General features: G+C 38.8%; 4 protein-coding genes and 1 non-coding gene across 9 annotated transcripts; 2 read left to right on the top strand and 3 right to left on the bottom strand.

Moving 5' to 3' along the window:
• Window positions 1–993: 993 nt before the first annotated feature.
• Window positions 994–5,746, top strand: D6PKL2 (D6 protein kinase like 2). Of its 2 annotated transcripts, none has more exons than XM_008226419.3 (3): window positions 994–1,511; window positions 2,439–3,527; window positions 4,670–5,746. In XM_008226419.3, the coding sequence occupies exons 2-3, from the start codon at window positions 2,563–2,565 to the stop codon at window positions 5,553–5,555; spliced, it is 1,851 nt and encodes a 616-aa protein (XP_008224641.2). In that variant the 5' UTR covers window positions 994–1,511; window positions 2,439–2,562; the 3' UTR covers window positions 5,556–5,746. The 2 variants fall into 2 exon arrangements, with proteins under 2 accessions (XP_008224641.2, XP_088904244.1); XM_089048118.1 differs by lacking the exon at window positions 994–1,511 and adding an exon at window positions 1,681–1,748.
• A 196-nt stretch (window positions 5,747–5,942) lies between these two features.
• On the bottom strand, window positions 5,943–7,542 carry LOC103324374 (Adenine nucleotide alpha hydrolases-like superfamily protein). Its single transcript, XM_008226418.2, has 3 exons — window positions 7,009–7,542; window positions 6,665–6,899; window positions 5,943–6,541 (listed from the first exon to the last, which is right to left on the bottom strand). The coding sequence occupies exons 1-3, from the start codon at window positions 7,433–7,435 to the stop codon at window positions 6,295–6,297; spliced, it is 909 nt and encodes a 302-aa protein (XP_008224640.2). The 5' UTR covers window positions 7,436–7,542; the 3' UTR covers window positions 5,943–6,294.
• Window positions 6,165–6,237, bottom strand: TRNAF-GAA (transfer RNA phenylalanine (anticodon GAA)). The gene has a single exon. It is a non-coding gene; the product is annotated as a tRNA-Phe (tRNA).
• Window positions 7,543–9,269: 1,727 nt separating the features above from the next.
• Window positions 9,270–12,993, top strand: LOC103324403 (Sec14p-like phosphatidylinositol transfer family protein). 4 transcript variants are annotated; one of them, XM_089048120.1, is made up of 12 exons: window positions 9,270–9,400; window positions 9,574–9,677; window positions 9,791–9,819; window positions 10,414–10,497; window positions 10,612–10,665; window positions 10,761–10,871; window positions 11,089–11,142; window positions 11,295–11,354; window positions 11,423–11,518; window positions 11,767–11,868; window positions 12,071–12,151; window positions 12,328–12,993. In XM_089048120.1, exons 2-12 carry the CDS (start codon window positions 9,623–9,625, stop codon window positions 12,643–12,645), a joined length of 1,044 nt encoding a protein of 347 aa, XP_088904246.1. In that variant the 5' UTR covers window positions 9,270–9,400; window positions 9,574–9,622; the 3' UTR covers window positions 12,646–12,993. The 4 variants fall into 4 exon arrangements, with proteins under 4 accessions (XP_088904246.1, XP_016648127.2, XP_088904245.1 ...); XM_016792641.2 differs by having other exon boundaries at window positions 9,276–9,452; XM_089048121.1 differs by having other exon boundaries at window positions 9,307–9,452; window positions 10,794–10,871.
• Window positions 12,994–13,054: 61 nt separating this feature from the next.
• On the bottom strand, window positions 13,055–16,088 carry LOC103324372 (weak chloroplast movement under blue light protein (DUF827)). Its single transcript, XM_008226417.3, has 3 exons — window positions 15,711–16,088; window positions 15,134–15,368; window positions 13,055–14,917 (listed from the first exon to the last, which is right to left on the bottom strand). Exons 2-3 carry the CDS (start codon window positions 15,353–15,355, stop codon window positions 13,340–13,342), a joined length of 1,800 nt encoding a protein of 599 aa, XP_008224639.2. The 5' UTR covers window positions 15,356–15,368; window positions 15,711–16,088; the 3' UTR covers window positions 13,055–13,339.
• Window positions 16,089–16,862: the final 774 nt, after the last annotated feature.

Below are 16,862 nucleotides of genomic sequence, written 5' to 3' on the forward strand. Positions count from 1 at the left end.
GGAGATGGCGATGGCGATGGCGATGGCGTTAAATTCTCTCAAACTTTTAGTGTTAATATGTATAGACTCCAACTAACTGGCCCCTTTTGTTTAAACTATTTAATAAGAATTTTTGCGTGGCCAAATAGAGAGTTGGGACCAAATACAGTTGTGAAAATCATCTGTTTTGTTTAGCAACTAGCAACTAGCAAGGAAAAGGGATATAAGTGTAATTAAAGGGGCTCTCTCTCTCTCTCTCTCTCTCTCTCTCTCATGACTTGCAAATTGCAATGCATACTGGTGGTGGGAATTCTTATTTAACTTCCTAGCTATAATAAGGAGTTTTTCTTTGGTCAACAACATCCATATGGAATACTGTATACATACATACGTACGGGGTTTGAGTTGAGATTGAGTGATCCACCTGCGATGCCTTGTCCCATCAGAAATTTGGGCCCTTGTTTGTTGGCTTGCTTTGCTTTGCAACGACACATGTATTCATGAAGGTAATTACCAGAGCTAACATGGCTTTGGAGGAAAAAAGGTCCAACTCCAAGTTGACAACCTTAAATGACCAAACCCCACCAGACCTGAAGCCCTTCAATCCTTCAATCCTTCAGTGCATAATGCATTGGATTCCAATCTGTTAATCAAGGAATTAATGGACATATCATATGTCTTAGATTAGATTTTTTTAATTTTATTTTTCCGGTTAAGGGAGACTAGATGATTTAGTCATGCATATTGGCATATTCCCATATCTGACCAACCATTGTCCCGTTAGCTGTGATTATAAAGGATCGCGGGTACCAAATTAGGCAACCAGAGCGACCTAGAGACGAGGTGTTTGGTCTCTTCATCTTGCAAATGGGACCTCACTGATTCAGTAAATAAGGCTTAAAGTAGCCTTAAACTAACAACAAATAAACATGGCTCAAACAAAGTAAGATGCAGTTTTTTTTTTTATAATCCAAAAGTACAAATAGAAAACAAAAAAACAGAACACCCCACTGATGGGGGCTTTCAAGTTCAACCAGTTGAGTTGGCAATAGTAAATGATTATATGAGACGAGGGAAAAAGAAACAGAGAGAGAGAGAGAGAGAGAGGGAAGCCGGCCGCATATGACAGACAGGTGCGAAAGACCTGACTCCTGTGAGTCCTCGGAGCAGTTTGATGATTCGGACCCCTTTAGTTTTGGGACAAAAAACCAATGAAATTATTGAATCCTAAAAAAAAAACCAAAAAACAAAAACAAAACAAAGAAGCTTTCTTTAACTTTGCGTCTTTGACCTCTCTCTCTCTCTCTCTCTCTCTCTCTCTCTCTGCGCCTAATAGTCCACCATAAGCGGAGGCCCAGTCCGTTTCATTACTCTCTCAGGCTCCCTTTTGTGCCCTCTCTTTCTCTCTCCACAAGCAGCAGCAGCGGCAAGCAATTAACAAGCTATGAGCAGCGCCTCTTTCTACAGTACCTCCTCTCCTTTTTCACTGCCAAAGCAAAGCCCCTCCTCAAGCCTGATCCTTCAAAAATAAGGTACTCCTTTTGCCCTTCTCTCACTTTTCCTTTTAGGTATTCGCGTCTCTGTTCATGGGCTTGCGCTTCTTTGCCTTCTAGACGTGTCTTTTGCATCTGGGTCTCTCTGTGCTTTTGGATCTGTCTTGGATTTTGACTGAAAGCTACGGTTTTCGTGATTATAGATCTGGGTTCTATGTATTTGTCTCTTGATCAAGTTCATTTAGTTGCTTATGCTAATTTCATCCATTTAAGACGGTTGGTACTTTTTTTTATCAAATATGAACTGCATTTTCTATTTGGCTCAATTTACTTGACTGGTTTTTTACTTCTTTTGTGGTCCTTCAATCCCTTAATACTTGTTCTCAATCTTTTTCAATTTCCCTAATTGTATTTTCCTGTTTCCTCTTCTTCTTTTTTCTTCTCTTTCGATTGGTGGGTGGGTGGGTAATGCATATGTAAGCAATATTCCTACTTACCCAATATGTAATGAGCATCATTTGATCAAGCTCTGCATGTAGCTCTGTGCTCGGATATATGGTTTACCAATTCGGTTTTAGGTCTATAGGCTACTTATCAAATAAAATAGAAAAAAGAAAAAGAAAAAAGGGACCTTTATACCGTGAGCTCTGAAATTTTGCATTTTGACTCAACTTTAGCAGATGTCTAGACTGTGTTTGCTAATAAGCTATCTATGTTTTAGCGTCCTGGTAATTCTTAGAGTGTATATATATTTATGTAGCAACTGCTGCTCGTTGATCTTATTGCGTGATCTACTTTGTGAGGCCATTTGAAGGGAACTGGTTGTCTAATGGTTCCATCTTCCTAAGATTTTGTTACTTGATTTAAGGAACTGTTTTTCTTTTTAATTGACATATATATATATATATATATAAATATGTATGTGCATACATATTATTACATCTGAATGTTCTAAAATGCATATAGATTGATAATTGCTGCTGGAAGAGTTATGTTTGGCTGCTAACGGAAGATACAATGTTGCCCATAATGGGGGAGAGCAATGAAATTTTTCAATCTGCTTGATAACCCATTCTTCCTCTGAAATCTGATGGCCTCAAAATCTGGTGCTAGAGCTTCCTCAAGACTGCAACAGAAAACAGCTGGTGTTCAGACCGTAGAAACTAATGATCTCAGGCAATTTCCCCCACAGGGAGTGAAGCCAACCAGACCTGAGCTCGCTACTCCTGAGCAATTACCAAAATCTATACAAAACTTAACAAAGCAGGTTGCAGTAGAAGCTTCTGATAATAAACGGTCGGCAAATTCCAATGAAAAAGGATCTGCTGATTCCTTGATTAATAAATTGAATTCGATTTCATTATCACCCAACCTTGAGAAAGCATCCAAGGAAGTAGATTCTGTTGTAAATGAGACCAGAGGTTCACTGGAAAGTTCTGTTGATCAAGAAAAGAAGACATCAGAGTATGGAAGTGTGAAGGACAGTTCAGTTTCGGCCAAAGTGAGCGATGGAGCCAGCAGTCTTGCCAAGACTAGTGGAAGTGCCAAGATTAGTGATCGAGTTGATTTTGTAGAGAGTGGCAAGAGCAGTATGTGCAGAGGAAGCACAAGCAGTGATGTGAGTGATGAGAGCACTTGTAGCAGCTTTAGTAGCAGCATCAGCAAGCCTCACAAAGCAAATGACTTGAGATGGGAAGCTATCCAAGCTGTCCGAACAAGAGATGGGGTTCTGGGTCTGGGTCATTTCAGACTACTAAAGAGGTTAGGCTGCGGGGATATTGGGAGTGTCTACCTATCAGAGCTAAGTGGAACTAAATGTTATTTTGCAATGAAAGTTATGGACAAAGGGTCTCTAGCAAGTCGTAAAAAGCTTCTTCGTGCTCAGACAGAAAGGGAGATACTGCAATCTCTGGATCATCCCTTCCTTCCAACATTATATACCCACTTTGAAACAGATAAGTTTTCATGTTTGGTGATGGAATTCTGTCCTGGAGGAGACTTGCACACTCTCAGGCAGAGGCAGCCGGGGAAGCATTTTTCTGAGCAGGCAGTAAAGTATGTTCAGTAAAGTTGCACATATTATCTGGCTGTCTTCATTTTACTTGATCTGAATGATCTGTTTCATCTTCATATCGTCTCTGATTTTTATTTTTATTTAAAAAAAAAAACTGAATTTAACTGAGAACTTAGGGCAAAAGAAAGAAAGAAGAGTTTGTTTAACTAGAGCTGTGAAAAGGGAAGCTTTTCTGTATATGGCACAGGTTCTTAAATTCTATCCTTAATTCCCTATGTTCAACTAGAAAGAAAGGTTTCCTTTTATCTTCTTGAAATAATTCGTACTTTAAAACCCATTTATCTAGGTGGACTCTCAAGCATATGGTGCTTGGGGAAACATATGGGCTACTTTGTCAGTTCAATAAACTTGGTACATAAGTTATGAAAATTGTATGGCCTGATTGAGCAGGCATGCTGTAGAGTTCTTGCTTGAATGTGTATGGTTTGTCTTTTAAAATGACAATTGAACATAATGTCCTAGATATTAGGATTGCGGCAGGCTTATGTAGATCACATAGTCTGTGCAACGATTCAATCCGAAGTGAGGGAGTGGTTTTTCCTTTGTCATAGGTTGTTAACCAAACATTGTATTCTGAATCTGCTATAATTTATTTAGCACTTAGAAAATACTCTTGGTAATCATCCGAAAGCATTAAATGAAGCAAGACTATATTGATATTGAGCTATTGATGTTTTCCTTCTTAAAAATCTATTATTTATGCATTCTTGTGGAACTGTAATTTGCATTAATTTTCCCCAACATTCATATTCAGAAAAGTCCAAATATTGGAAGCCATGATTAACTGATGAAATCAGAACCATAGGTGCATATTATAAAAAACAATGTGGATATTACTACATTGTCTAAGTCCTCAAAGTTTGACAATGGTTAGTGTTCTAGTAAGTAAGATGGTAGGTGTATAATTCTAAACATCAGCCTGCAACTATCATATGATCCTGCAGGAGGAATGTAATCGTTCTCAATATTGATATTATGTTGGGTTTCAATGACAATATGTTTTACGTAATCATTCAAAATGTTGATATTTATGTTGATTTAAATTTCTTCAAATAATATGAGCAATGGTCCTGGTGTGCATAGCACTTGATGGTAACAAGTTAATTTTGGTTTGAGCTTGCAGATTCTATGTGGCTGAGGTACTGCTGGCTCTGGAATACCTCCATATGCTTGGGATTGTCTACCGTGATCTTAAGCCAGAAAATGTCCTGGTGAGGGAAGATGGTCATATAATGCTCTCCGACTTTGACCTTTCCCTCCGTTGTGCTGTTAGTCCAACTCTTGTCAAAACATCATCCATGGAGTTTGAACCCTTGCGGAAGAACCCTGTTTATTGTGTCCAGCCAGCTTGCATTGAGCCGCCTTCTTGTATCCAGCCATCCTGTGTAGCTCCTACAACATGCTTCTCACCACGTTTGTTTTCTAGCAAGTCCAAGAAGGACAGGAAACCTAAAAATGAAATTGGAAACCAAGTCAGACCATTACCTGAGCTCATTGCAGAGCCAACTGATGCCCGGTCTATGTCATTTGTTGGGACCCATGAGTATTTGGCACCGGAGATCATTAAGGGTGAAGGTCATGGAAGTGCTGTTGATTGGTGGACTTTTGGAATCTTTTTATATGAGCTGTTGTTTGGTAAAACTCCTTTTAAGGGTTCTGGGAATCGTGCAACGTTGTTCAATGTTGTTGGTCAGCCTCTCCGGTTTCCAGAATCACCAGTCGTCAGTTTTGCAGCAAGAGATCTCATAAGGGGATTGCTTGTAAAGGAACCACAGCACAGATTGGCGTACAAACGAGGGGCAACTGAGATAAAGCAACATCCCTTCTTTGAAGGTGTAAATTGGGCATTGATACGTTGTGCTACCCCACCCGAGATCCCAAAGCCTGTTGAGATTGAGCGGATACCTGCCCCAACAGCATCATCAAGTGAGAAGGAGAAGGCTCCTACTCCCACAGCAGCTCCTGATCAAAAGGGTTCTGATAATTATCTGGAGTTTGATTTCTTTTAGCCCTAGTTTATTGATCGTAAATGGTTTCTATTGGATGGAAAGAACTTTTTCGGACAATTCAGGGACCGTTAGTAGTGAGGTTAAGTTGTTTTCTTGATAGATGACGAGAAATGGTATGTTTGTTGTTGTTGTTGTTGTTGTTTTTACCTGTTGACAGTTTCTAAATTTTTATTGCATAATCATTGCATGAATTCTCTGTCAAATCAAGACATGAATTAGATCCCATTTTTAGGACTTTGTGCAAGGCATCGGATGTTTGAGGGTCGTGGTCAATGGAGAGCCCCTTTCTTCTTGCAATGCAAATGCTTGCCCAACAGATATTATACACTGTTCTCGGTCTGCCACCGAATTAGTATACGGTTGTGAAAAAGAAAATACCAGCATAGCTTAGAAATTGGGATTAATTTCTTCTTGTTTTCTTTCTTCTATGGAATGTGCAAATGAACTTGGAAAGAGGATTTGCCGCCGCTAATATGGAAAGGCAAAGTTCTTTTAATACAATGCGGGCATCGGATGTTTGAAATTTAGAAAGAAAGTTAATACAATGCGGGCATACGATGCATCCAAAGTTCTTTCTCTTTTGAAAGAAAACAAAAGGAGCTTTAAAAATGCGGTGAGCGTGGATCGAACACGCGACCTTCAGATCTTCAGTCTGACGCTCTCCCAACTGAGCTATCCCCGCTGCTGTTGGTAATAATAGCAGTAACTAAGTATATAACCCATGCTCCTTGCTCCTTGCTTAGGAGGAGGAAGAGAACTTGGGTTTGAAGCAGATGCATGAAAAGGCTTCATTATTATTGCTCGGTTGTTGGTGTTGCATAGACTTGGTCGTAGTGGGATCATCGTTGAGACGTGGGGAAAGGGAGTGAATCGCCTGGTCCATCATGACTTGGTTCCCTTGGCAGATGATCTTGATCTCACAGCCATCCGGTGCAGCTTGAAGTATCTGAGCAGCTATCCCGTTTCCTTTCCCAGACATCAATTTCCTATTCCAGAAGATGATGGAGTTCATTGACGAATCACGAATCAGAAGAGACCAAGTAAATATAAATGAAGTAATGAATTTGGTGCATGGCTGGCTGCACCTGCATGCATATATTATTAATTACCTTAGATTGGATTTGGTAGTTCCAAGTACTAGCGTTGTTATGTTGAGAATAGGGATAAGGTCTAGAATAGCCCGTGCGATCATATCACTTTCAATCAGCATAGTGTCAACCTTAACATTTGCAGCGGAGCATTTGTCAAGGAACTTGTGGAGGAGCTCTCTCCTCTTGCCTGTTTCTTGGGCCATGTAAGTTTCCACCTGCTGTGAACTCACTTGACTCTTTGGAAGCTTTCCCACTACAAATATATCCAATTGGCCAACACAACAGATCACACATACATTATACATACAGACACAGACACAAATGCATATGATATATCATATACGTACGTACTTGGTACTTACAAGGACTCGGAATGAAGTGGATCTCCGGGAAAACATGAATGAGATAGACGGTGGTGGATGAGGGGTCAGCAGCGTGCTTTAATGTCCAGGTCAGCGCCTCCATGCTTGACTCGCTTTTACCGACTGCCACATAAACGCTGTTGCTGCTTCTATGATCATGTTGATTATCTATATAATCCTCCTTGATGGATGGCATGGGTAGGTATCGTTTGTTCCCAAAAAGCTCTTCGATCTCCCTTGGGATATCATCGACCTGGGTTGATCTTCTTGATGATGATCTGCTGCTTGAACTTGAACTTGAACCAACCTCCTCCTCATCATCCTCCTCGATCTCGCATGATGATACGTTGCAGCTGCTGCTACGGTAGTAATACTCATCATCATCATGACTACTAATCCTCTTAATTTGATCATCATCTTCCGACATTTTCACTTTTCACCCAACTGCTGCTCTTGTCTTTTTTTTTCTTCCTACCTGCGCAGCGCTCTACAATATCTCTTAATTAATTTGTGGTGGTGCTTGCTGCACAACCACTGTACACACAGATATATATATATATATATAAATGTTTGAATTCTGATATACTGACAGATGCTTTAGTTTGACCGGTTCACTTTGCATACGAAACGCGCATGTATAGGGTATATTCGTATAATTCAGAAGGAATCGCGGCCGCTTATCACATATTAACAAGGCTCGCTATATATACATGCATACATACATACAGGAACAGGACCTCATTATTAATATTGAAAGGATGCTATGATTACAATCAATTCAAACTTGGCATTGACAAGTCAAGTCTCTCATTACAAATTACAGTTTGTACATTTACATTGAATTTTAGGCGACAGTGACATGAATGACAAACTTTGATTTTCTTGTTCCATCACAAGACGAACGTAATGCTTACTAATATCTGGAGTGTAACTTCTAGGAAGCTTCCTTCCTCAACAACAACAAACAAGAAGAAGAAAATGATACATTGCAGCCCAGCCCATCATTTATTAGGAGAATCACCTCCAATATGTTTCTCTATATGATTACTTTAAGTGATTCTAAACAGGAGCATCTTCTATGCGCTTTTCAATAAAATCATTTAAAAGTAATTATTTAAAGAAGTGATTCTTCATAAAACTGCTTTTTGGGCTATTGAAAATTACTCCCAAACGAGTGTATTTAACAAGTTAAAAATAAACCCAAGATTAAGACTATATAACTTCAGACAGAGGACCAATATAAATAATAATAATGAGTAATTTAATTATAAAATAAAAACTATGGAGGATTTGGAAAAATCCAAAGGAGAGAGAAATTTTATAAAAAAAGCCAAAATTGACAAATTTGGTCTTATTTATTTTTGGATTTCCTAAGAAATCATTTACACTTGCATGTCTTTGATTTGAAAGTTAAGAGATTTTTCTGTCTTTTTTGAAAAAACTTTGACTTTTTTCGAAAGTGAGAATTTTTTATAGCTAAAATCTAAATTTACTTAAAAGTAACCCAAGACAAGAGTAGTCCTCTTTCATCACTCCCCAGTTGAATAAAAAATAAAAATAAAAAAGGAAAAGAGAAAGAAGAAGAAGGAAGGCATTAAACGTGGCAGAATTGTGAGGTATGGAGGGTCCTTGGAGGGAGACCACAATCGGCAATTTGGCATTGGCGCATCAGATCAAGATCAGATTGGAATCTTTCAGTTTCAGCAGCTGTTTGGCACAAATTAAGTGCCGCGTCGCATTTGCATTGGCTTAGCTTTGCCTTTGCCTTTGCCTTTGCCTTTGCCGTCCTCCTATATTTGGACCGTGCATTCCTCCAGTCTCACAATCTCTCACAATAAGTTAACAAAGAAAGCATATCCATCGGGATTCGGGATCCCATCCTCCATCTGAAATGAAGAAACCAAGCAAGTCGTATCCGACGGCAACAGATAGATCTAGCAATGTGGGACCCAATATTTTGTATTTGGGGTAGATGGCTGGCTGGAAGGAGTGAAGGAAAAAAAATAAAATTGAAATTAGCAAAACTCATGAAAGATTTTATTTTTATTTTTATAAAGTATCCGAACATAACAGATTAATTAGTGAGTATATAAAAGAGAGAAGACTGGGTAATTTCTGAGGGGTTGGGGAATAAAGGGCTGGGCACGTAGGCCCGCCTTTGTTGAATCTCTCTCTCTCTCTCTCTCTCTCACGACATTGTTGACCCAAAATAAAAAGTCTTTCTCCTCCTCCTCCTGAGTCCTGAGCCTGACACGAGTGTTTGTCTTTTCCCTAATAAATCTATCTCATTAAAGTTTAACAATAACAAATTACAAATCGTTGGTTGGTCTTCTGTTGCAGTAAAATAAAATAAGAGTGAAAAAAGAGAAGCTAAATAAAACTGGAACAAAGGGTCCTCCTCCTCCTCCTCCTCCTCCTCCTCCTCCTTCTTTATTACTTTCCTAGTAAATTAATACGCTTTTCTTTTGAATTGCTTGCTTTAATTAATATAAATTAGTATTAGCAGGACGACCTCTGCCTTCTCTCATTCTCATTTTTAGCTTTTATTTAATTTTTTTTGCTCAGCAACCCAAAAACAGATTCAGAGACGGACACAGAGCGAAATTTAAGAGAAATGGGGATCGTTTCTCAGGAAGCGATTAAGCAGTTCCAAGCTTTGATGGATCAAGGTCAGCTTTCTCAGCTTTCCCTCTCTCTTTCTTCCTTTTTTTTTTATTTTTTTATTATTTACTGTTTCTCATTTTGTTGCTCTGTTATTTGCTGGATTTTTGAGTAATGGCAGTTGATGAGCCACTCAAGAGAACATTTCAGGTTCGCATTTTCTATTACCTTCCTACTTTCGTCTCTCCGATCTCTTCTCAGCTCAAAATCAAGCTTACAATTCTTCTGCTATGCTAATGCTACTTACTTTCTTTCTCCAATTTATTACTTCCTTTTTTTTAATTGACTTCTCTTATTTAAACTTTTTTTGTGGGTTGCCAATGGCTTGTGTTTTGCTTAATCTTTTCTGGGTGATTGCCAAATTGACATTTGCTGCCATCCCCAAAGGGCCAAGGCTCAAAGCATGTTTACTGCAGTTTCCAGTTTAAGTAGACCCCTCTTTTCCTTAGCAACACTAGGACTCAAGATTCCAATTCAACTCCCCAAAACTCACAAATATAATTCATTGATATTAATAACACCAACTAGGCGGCTGCTATTTGGTTCCACATCATGGACATTGTCTTTATCATTTCTTCTCTTGCTATTTCATGGCAATTCACCTGCCCATCAAATGCTTGATTTGAATTTTGAGCTCTACTGGATCTTTCGGGATCATACTCATGCTTTCCCTTCTATAATATATTTTCCCCATGTTTTTTGAATTTTGGATTTATCATAAAAATTGTTTCCTGGTTTATATAGAATGTTCATCAAGGATATCCTCTTGAGACTTTCGGCCGTTTTCTCAAAGCAAGAGAGTGGAATGTCGCCAAAGCCCATAAAATGGTAACATGCAGCTCTTTAGCTTCACAATTTAATCTAATGAAATCCTATCCATTGTCAGCTCACTTCTTTTTTTATATTTTTAATTGCTGAAATGATATCTTTTTTATGTTCCAGTTGGTAGATTGTTTAAATTGGAGGGTACAAAATGAGATTGACAATATATTGGCCGTAAGTTTATCCTATTCCTGTACTTGCCTAACATTTTGGTGTTTTTCAGTGATTGAAAAATTATCAATCTTATTTATACATGTGCTGGTCTCCAGATGCTGACATTTTTGGAGTCTTCCTCCATGCAGAAACCGATTGTTCCAACTGAATTATACCGGTCAGTACGAGATTCACAGCTCATAGGTCTTTCGGGTTACTCAAGAGAGGTGCTCATCCTAACTTAAAACTTTTATCTGTTTTTGGTGTTTACATTTTCTTTTCAAGACCATGACAGTGTTGACGATTTCAATCCTGCAATCTTTTGCTCCATGGGAATTGAACCTTTGATAATAATGTCTCTTCTACCAGTGATTATTATTATTTTTTTTTGGGTTGAAATTTGTGTGCTGTAACATGTTTAACTCATTCTTCGTTTCTCTTCAGGGTTTGCCAGTCTTTGCCATTGGTGTTGGGCTAAGTACATTTGACAAAGCATCTGTAAGTTCTAGATTTAAATGAAAGACCATCTTGTCTTATAATTGACAACAATGATTGAATTTGAATCATCTACTTCTGCCTCTTTATCTTGATGCTGAAGGTCCTTGAGTCCTTACAATCTTTGAGTAATTTTTTATTATTTTCCATTGCAGGTTCACTACTATGTGCAGTCACACATTCAAATTAATGAATATCGAGATCGTATAATTTTGGTGAGTATGGGATCTTGAATCTCTAAGCTTTCACAAGTCATTTTTCTGACCTGTGTGTCCGGTTGTAGCCCTCTGCATCGAGGAAGTATGGTAAGCCTATTACCACCTGCGTGAAGGTTTTAGATATGACTGGTTTGAAGCTCTCAGCACTAAGCCAAATTAAGGTACAATATAACCAGAAGTTTATTTGTTTATTTGTTTTCATTACAGTTTAGACTATCTTGTTCTTTCCTATCATAAGTACAGCTGATAAATCTATTTAGGTTTGTCCAATGTTCCTTAATTAAATTTTATAACCAACTTAAATTAGGTTGATTATAAGCGTGAAGATTCTACTTTGTATGTATCTAAATGAGTTCTACAATGTAAACCGTGTAGCATTCACTACCTTGTATGTTTTATGCCTGTGCAGTTATTGACAATTATATCAACAATTGATGATTTGAACTACCCAGAGAAGACAAATACATACTACATTGTAAATGCCCCATATATATTCTCAGCTTGTTGGAAGGTTAGTCTTCACATTGTGTTCTTTGTGATATCATGTAATCTGTTGTGTCTTGTATAACTGGGTTCGTCCCCACTTTGTTTATTGCATGATCATTATTGATCTTTAAGCCATAGGGAGTATGGTGCTCATGTTCTTCTAAAACTTTATATCTTTTGGATGCCCTTTTGGAATGGCAGTTGTATAATTCTTGGACTGTTAGCAGGTTGTCAAGCCCCTTTTGCAGGAGCGGACAAGGAAAAAAGTGCAGGTGTTGTCTGGTTGTGGTAGGGATGAACTGTTGAAGGTAAGATGTTTTCCCTATAATGCTTGAAGTCTTGAGAACTTGAATGTTTATGAGCTCTTGTCATATTTCTCAAAATCATCTTTGAATAAGTTGATTTTGATATCTTTAGTAATTTCATTTGGCAGCGTCAAAATTCAAATGGACTAATCTTGTAGTTGGATTTGATGTTTGTGTAGATAATGGATTATGGATCTCTTCCACATTTTTGTAAAAGAGAAGGTTCGGGATCATCTCGGCATTCACAGAATGGAGCTGAAAATTGCTTCTCCTTGGACCACCACTTTCATCAACAGCTCTACAACTACATCAAGCAGCAATCTTTGATCAAGGAACCTGTTCACCCAATGAAGCAGGGTTCTTTTCATGTGGATGTACCTGAGCCAGCTGCAGAAGGAACACATATTGCTAAAACGATAGAATCTGAGTTTAACAAGTTTGGTAATGGGAATGGGCTCTCTGACTCTCTAGATGACCTCAAAATCAATTGTGACTGAAACCACAGAGCTTGGTGCCTTGCAGACTTGCAGTGATGAATCTTAAGCCTTTGTGCTCAGTCTAAAGCTGCGGGACAAGGAATCTTTGCGTTACTGGTCCTACCGTTGCAATCATACGATATGATTGGTTGTAATGGTAGTTGCTCGCATTATCTACGTGAACTTCACAAGGGATATAGCTAATACAGTGTATGTAATATGACATATGGCTGCTGGATACTCATTTCAGACCTGTGCCGTGCGTAGCCTGATGTGCGTTGTAGTGCAGCAGAAAATTGTCATGTCATCTTTAGTTGCACAGTTCGAAATCATATGCTAGTTGCACAGATTAACCTATTTTCACCTTCAGCGATTTCTAAATATGTTTTTTTGACTGACAATTATAAATCATGGAGGTAAAACATGTCAGTTTCTGTAGAGCCAATAAGAGAAGAAAGTATTCTTTTGAGTATTGAGATGAGATAACAAGCGATTTACATGTTTCCCTGTTTCTGAACCACTGAGACTCTTAATAAATAAGTTTTCCTGAATACACCAAAAATGGGATACTACGGTAGGCAGATGGGGAGAGGAGATACCTTATCATCTTTTCATTGCAAGATCAATTCTCCAAGCTTAGGCACTTGTGAAACAGAAAGAGAAAGAGAACTTGGTGTTTCTCTCTCAATGATCTGCTCTTGCATCCTCCTACAAGTTAGAACTGAATGGAGAATGACCCTGATGACTCACCTGCCACTGTTTGTTCTTCTTGACGCCACTTGCGAAGTTCACCCTCCACCGCTGATTTTGCTGACTCTGCCATATCTGCTTTGCTCAATGCCATGTCTGTCGCAGTCTTGATTTCCTCTATCGCTTTTAAATTGGCCTCCAACTTTTTATCTACTTCCCTTTTTCTCACATTGAATGCTTCTACTTGGTTCATGCTCTCTGCCTCTTTCTGCTCAGCCAATTTTCTACATTCCTCGACTTTCGTTGTCAAAGATTCATACCCCTCCGATGATAGTTTGATCTTGCCGCCACTGGTCTCTGAATTTGAACAAGTACCTGCTTCCTGTGTCCCCCCGGATAAGAGCTTGAGCTCATCAAGCGCTCTCTTTTCTGCTTCTTTGGCATCTTTAGCTTCTTCCAGGGCGATTTTCAGTTTCTTCTCTGCTTCCTCTGCTACAACCCAGGTATCTTCGGCTTCTCGCTTCTGTTGATGAGCATTTTTCTTCATCTCTTCTGCTTCCAGCCTCGCGCTTTCAGTTTCAGATGAAAGCTTATGGGCAGTTGAACTGTGATCATACTCATGATGACTAGGAGGTGACTTAAGCTGTGCCTCTGCCTCTTCCTTGGTTTTCTGTATTTGAGCAGTTAGTTTAGCAGCAAGAGATTCCATTTCCATTTCTTTATCCTTCAGTTCAGTTTGCTCCCTCTTCACATCCTCCAAATCCAGTCTGAGGGAGTTCACTAAGCTTCGAAGAGAACTTTCTTCGTCAGCAACTTCCTGCAGCGTCTTTGTGGCTTCATTCAGCTCCACAGTTATCACTCTCATGGAGTCCATTTCACAAGCGTGGGCTTTTTTCATTTCTTCTTGTAAAACTTCGATCTCTAAAGTTGTTTCCTCAAGCTTAGCCTCTAGACTTTCGGTCAGTTCAGGATCAACTTCTAGCTTCAAAGATAGTAATTTCTCTTCTATTTGTTGCTTAGCAGTATTGTAAGATCGGAGGTGGGCCTGTTTTTCAGCCACAGCGTTTGCCTGCTCTTGTTGGGCCTGTTGGGAGGCAAGTTTTAGCTGTTCGATTGATCCCTGCATGGCTGCAACTTCCTTTGAGAGCTCATTAACCCTGTCTGAGTTAACGTTTGCGGAACGTTGAGCTTCTGCTGCCTGTTGGAATGCAGCCAGTTTTGCTTCCAAGGCGGCATCAAAGTCCTGTCGGATTTTGGTGAGCTCTTGCTTTGTAGCATCGAGTTCGGTCACAGTGGCTGTGTACTCCTTTCTAGCGTGGTCCAATTCGCGTTTCCAAGCTCCACCTTCAATGGGTTCTCTGGATTTGACCTCTTCCAGTTTCTTAGCCTGAATCTTGACTTGTTCTGCATCTTTGATGGCTAATTGCTTGGAGTCGCTTACAGTTTTGAGCTTGGTGTTGAGATCCTGCAGAGTTCTCTTAGCCTTTTCAAGCTCATTGTGTGCTCGAGCTTTTGTAGTTTGCGCACTCTCTAGTTGTTGCTTGATCTTGTTTAGTTCTTTCTGGGCCAACAGAAGCTGTGTCTCCTTGTCCAGTGCATTATTCTGACAGACAAGGAATTAATGAGCAGATTCATTCTTAATTAACTGTGAGTTTGTTTAAATTATGACCATCATCACATTACCAAACAGCTAGCTAGCCTCCCTCAAGTCTGAAGGGTAGCTAGAGATGGAAATAAGTTAACATGGCCTATGGGATGAAAGGAGGAAAATAAATATATGAATTGAAGGGATTAATTGAGTTTGAATGTACCGAGTTACCTCTGAAGAAAGTTTTTTCTTGACTGGAGTGGCATTGGCAGGGGAATTGGCATTAGCAGGGGAACTGGCGGTTTTTCCCCCTCTAGAAACGACCTCACCAAACAAACTAACAGCAGCTTTGACAGATTGGAATGGAGCCCTGGTGTCAACCTCTCCCACCTCTGCCCTCGGAGAACCCGAACCCGAACCCTTTTGCTGATCCTTTACACGGATATTAGCCATTTTGATTTCTCTTCTGCAAACATGCATGCATGACAGTGTCACAACATCAATTAGCATTCACCAATTCAATCTAATATATCAAAATAATTGAACCAAATTCAACCAACCAAAGGTGGGAGTGGATGCCAACAAACAAGGTGTGTATATTTATATTATATATATTATGTGCATCTTTTTTATGTACCAGCTATCTATGCATTGCAATATACAGAATAGCATGTAGAGAATTAAACAGATGTTTTTAATTTATGAGAAAGCTATTCATTAAATCAAACAGATGAGAGAGAGAGAGAGAGAGAGAGAGAGAGAGAGAGAAGCAAATTAACGAAACCATTGAAAACGTGAAAGCACGTACGTATGTACCACCGCAAAGAATAAAAGACGAAGTTATTGTCGAGTCAGAGGTGAAGGATCATCAGAAAAAGACTCTGAGAAAACCAGGCAGCCAATTCACGAATTAAGAAATTAAAAGGAACTTTCTGAAGAAACAAAGTTAGAATGAGATGGTGGTGGTGGTGGTGGTCTGGGTCTCAAAATTCTGAATTCTGAATTTCTGTGATTGAAGCTCCGGGTCCGTTGCAAACAAGAACAGGCCCAAAAGATGAGGTTCATTCAAGTTTTTGCCTTGTACATGATTTTACTTGTCCTATTTTAGCGGGAAGCAGAGAGAAGTATGCGCTAGGTAACGGTAAATGCCAACCGCTTAGAATTCGGAATAGACAGAATTGGCCTTGACTATTGCATTTCTCGCCATCTCTATCCCAAAAATCGAATTGGAGATTTTTTTTATTTTTATTTTTTCCTCTCACACGTGGAAAAAGGAACAAAAAATCCAAAAACTCGGGAGATATTTAGACCGCTGACCAGCCATCACGGTGCCTGCCTGCCCGCCTTCTGTTCCTCTTATTCCCACCTCTATAAGAAGCAGACCGATCGTGGTTTAGTTAGTTTCATCTCTCTTCACTCTGTTTTCTCTCCCCTCTTAGACGATAGTTTGATAAAATTAAGAATGTTATGGAAATTTCATGCGATTGATTTTTTATATAACATATTAGAAATTCTTTGTGCACAATGTGAATTTTGTATCAATATTATCGATAATAGGTCAGTGACGGTTTTAGAATTTGAAAGTCAATTGGGCGAAACTTTATATATTAAACTCAACGAATGAATTTCATTAATAAACATAAAAAGATACACCTATACGAATGAATTTCATTAATAAACATAAAAAAATACACCTACTTAAGGAGGATATAATGAGCCTTACCCTCAAATGCAACTTTATCCACTAAAAAAAATTCCACAAATACAAAAACTAAAACTAAAACCAAAAGTAAATGTAAAGCAAAATAAAATATAACTATCGATGCTTAGAACTCTTAAATTCTTCAATTATCAATGCATTACCAATATTATTAGAAAACTCTCTTTCATCCCTAATTACACCCTAGAATACTCAATTTTAAATTAAAACTATAATTAAAGATATATAGAAACTGGAAGG

The sequence above is a fragment of the Prunus mume genome, linkage group LG3 (genome assembly GCF_029339155.1).
Source record: "Prunus mume cultivar Tortuosa linkage group LG3, ASM2933915v1, whole genome shotgun sequence".
NCBI classification, from domain to species: domain Eukaryota; kingdom Viridiplantae; phylum Streptophyta; class Magnoliopsida; order Rosales; family Rosaceae; genus Prunus; species Prunus mume.

Excerpts from the sequence above, each read along its gene's own strand:
- LOC103324403 (XM_089048120.1), top strand. The coding sequence starts at position 9,623 with ATGGGGATCGTTTCTCAGGAAGCGATTAAGCAGTTCCAAGCTTTGATG. Across the intron at positions 10,498-10,611 it reads TCGCCAAAGCCCATAAAATG|TTGGTAGATTGTTTAAATTG; the intron begins GTAACATGCAGC and ends TTTATGTTCCAG. Across the intron at positions 11,869-12,070 it reads TATTCTCAGCTTGTTGGAAG|GTTGTCAAGCCCCTTTTGCA; the intron begins GTTAGTCTTCAC and ends GACTGTTAGCAG.
- LOC103324372 (XM_008226417.3), bottom strand. The coding sequence starts at position 15,355 with ATGGCTAATATCCGTGTAAAGGATCAGCAAAAGGGTTCGGGTTCGGGT. Across the intron at positions 14,918-15,133 it reads AGAAAAAACTTTCTTCAGAG|AATAATGCACTGGACAAGGA; the intron begins GTAACTCGGTAC and ends CTTGTCTGTCAG.
- LOC103324374 (XM_008226418.2), bottom strand. The coding sequence starts at position 7,435 with ATGTCGGAAGATGATGATCAAATTAAGAGGATTAGTAGTCATGATGAT. Across the intron at positions 6,900-7,008 it reads CCACTTCATTCCGAGTCCTT|TGGGAAAGCTTCCAAAGAGT; the intron begins GTAAGTACCAAG and ends ATATATTTGTAG. Across the intron at positions 6,542-6,664 it reads ACTACCAAATCCAATCTAAG|GAAATTGATGTCTGGGAAAG; the intron begins GTAATTAATAAT and ends CTTCTGGAATAG.
- D6PKL2 (XM_008226419.3), top strand. The coding sequence starts at position 2,563 with ATGGCCTCAAAATCTGGTGCTAGAGCTTCCTCAAGACTGCAACAGAAA. Across the intron at positions 3,528-4,669 it reads TTTTCTGAGCAGGCAGTAAA|ATTCTATGTGGCTGAGGTAC; the intron begins GTATGTTCAGTA and ends TTGAGCTTGCAG.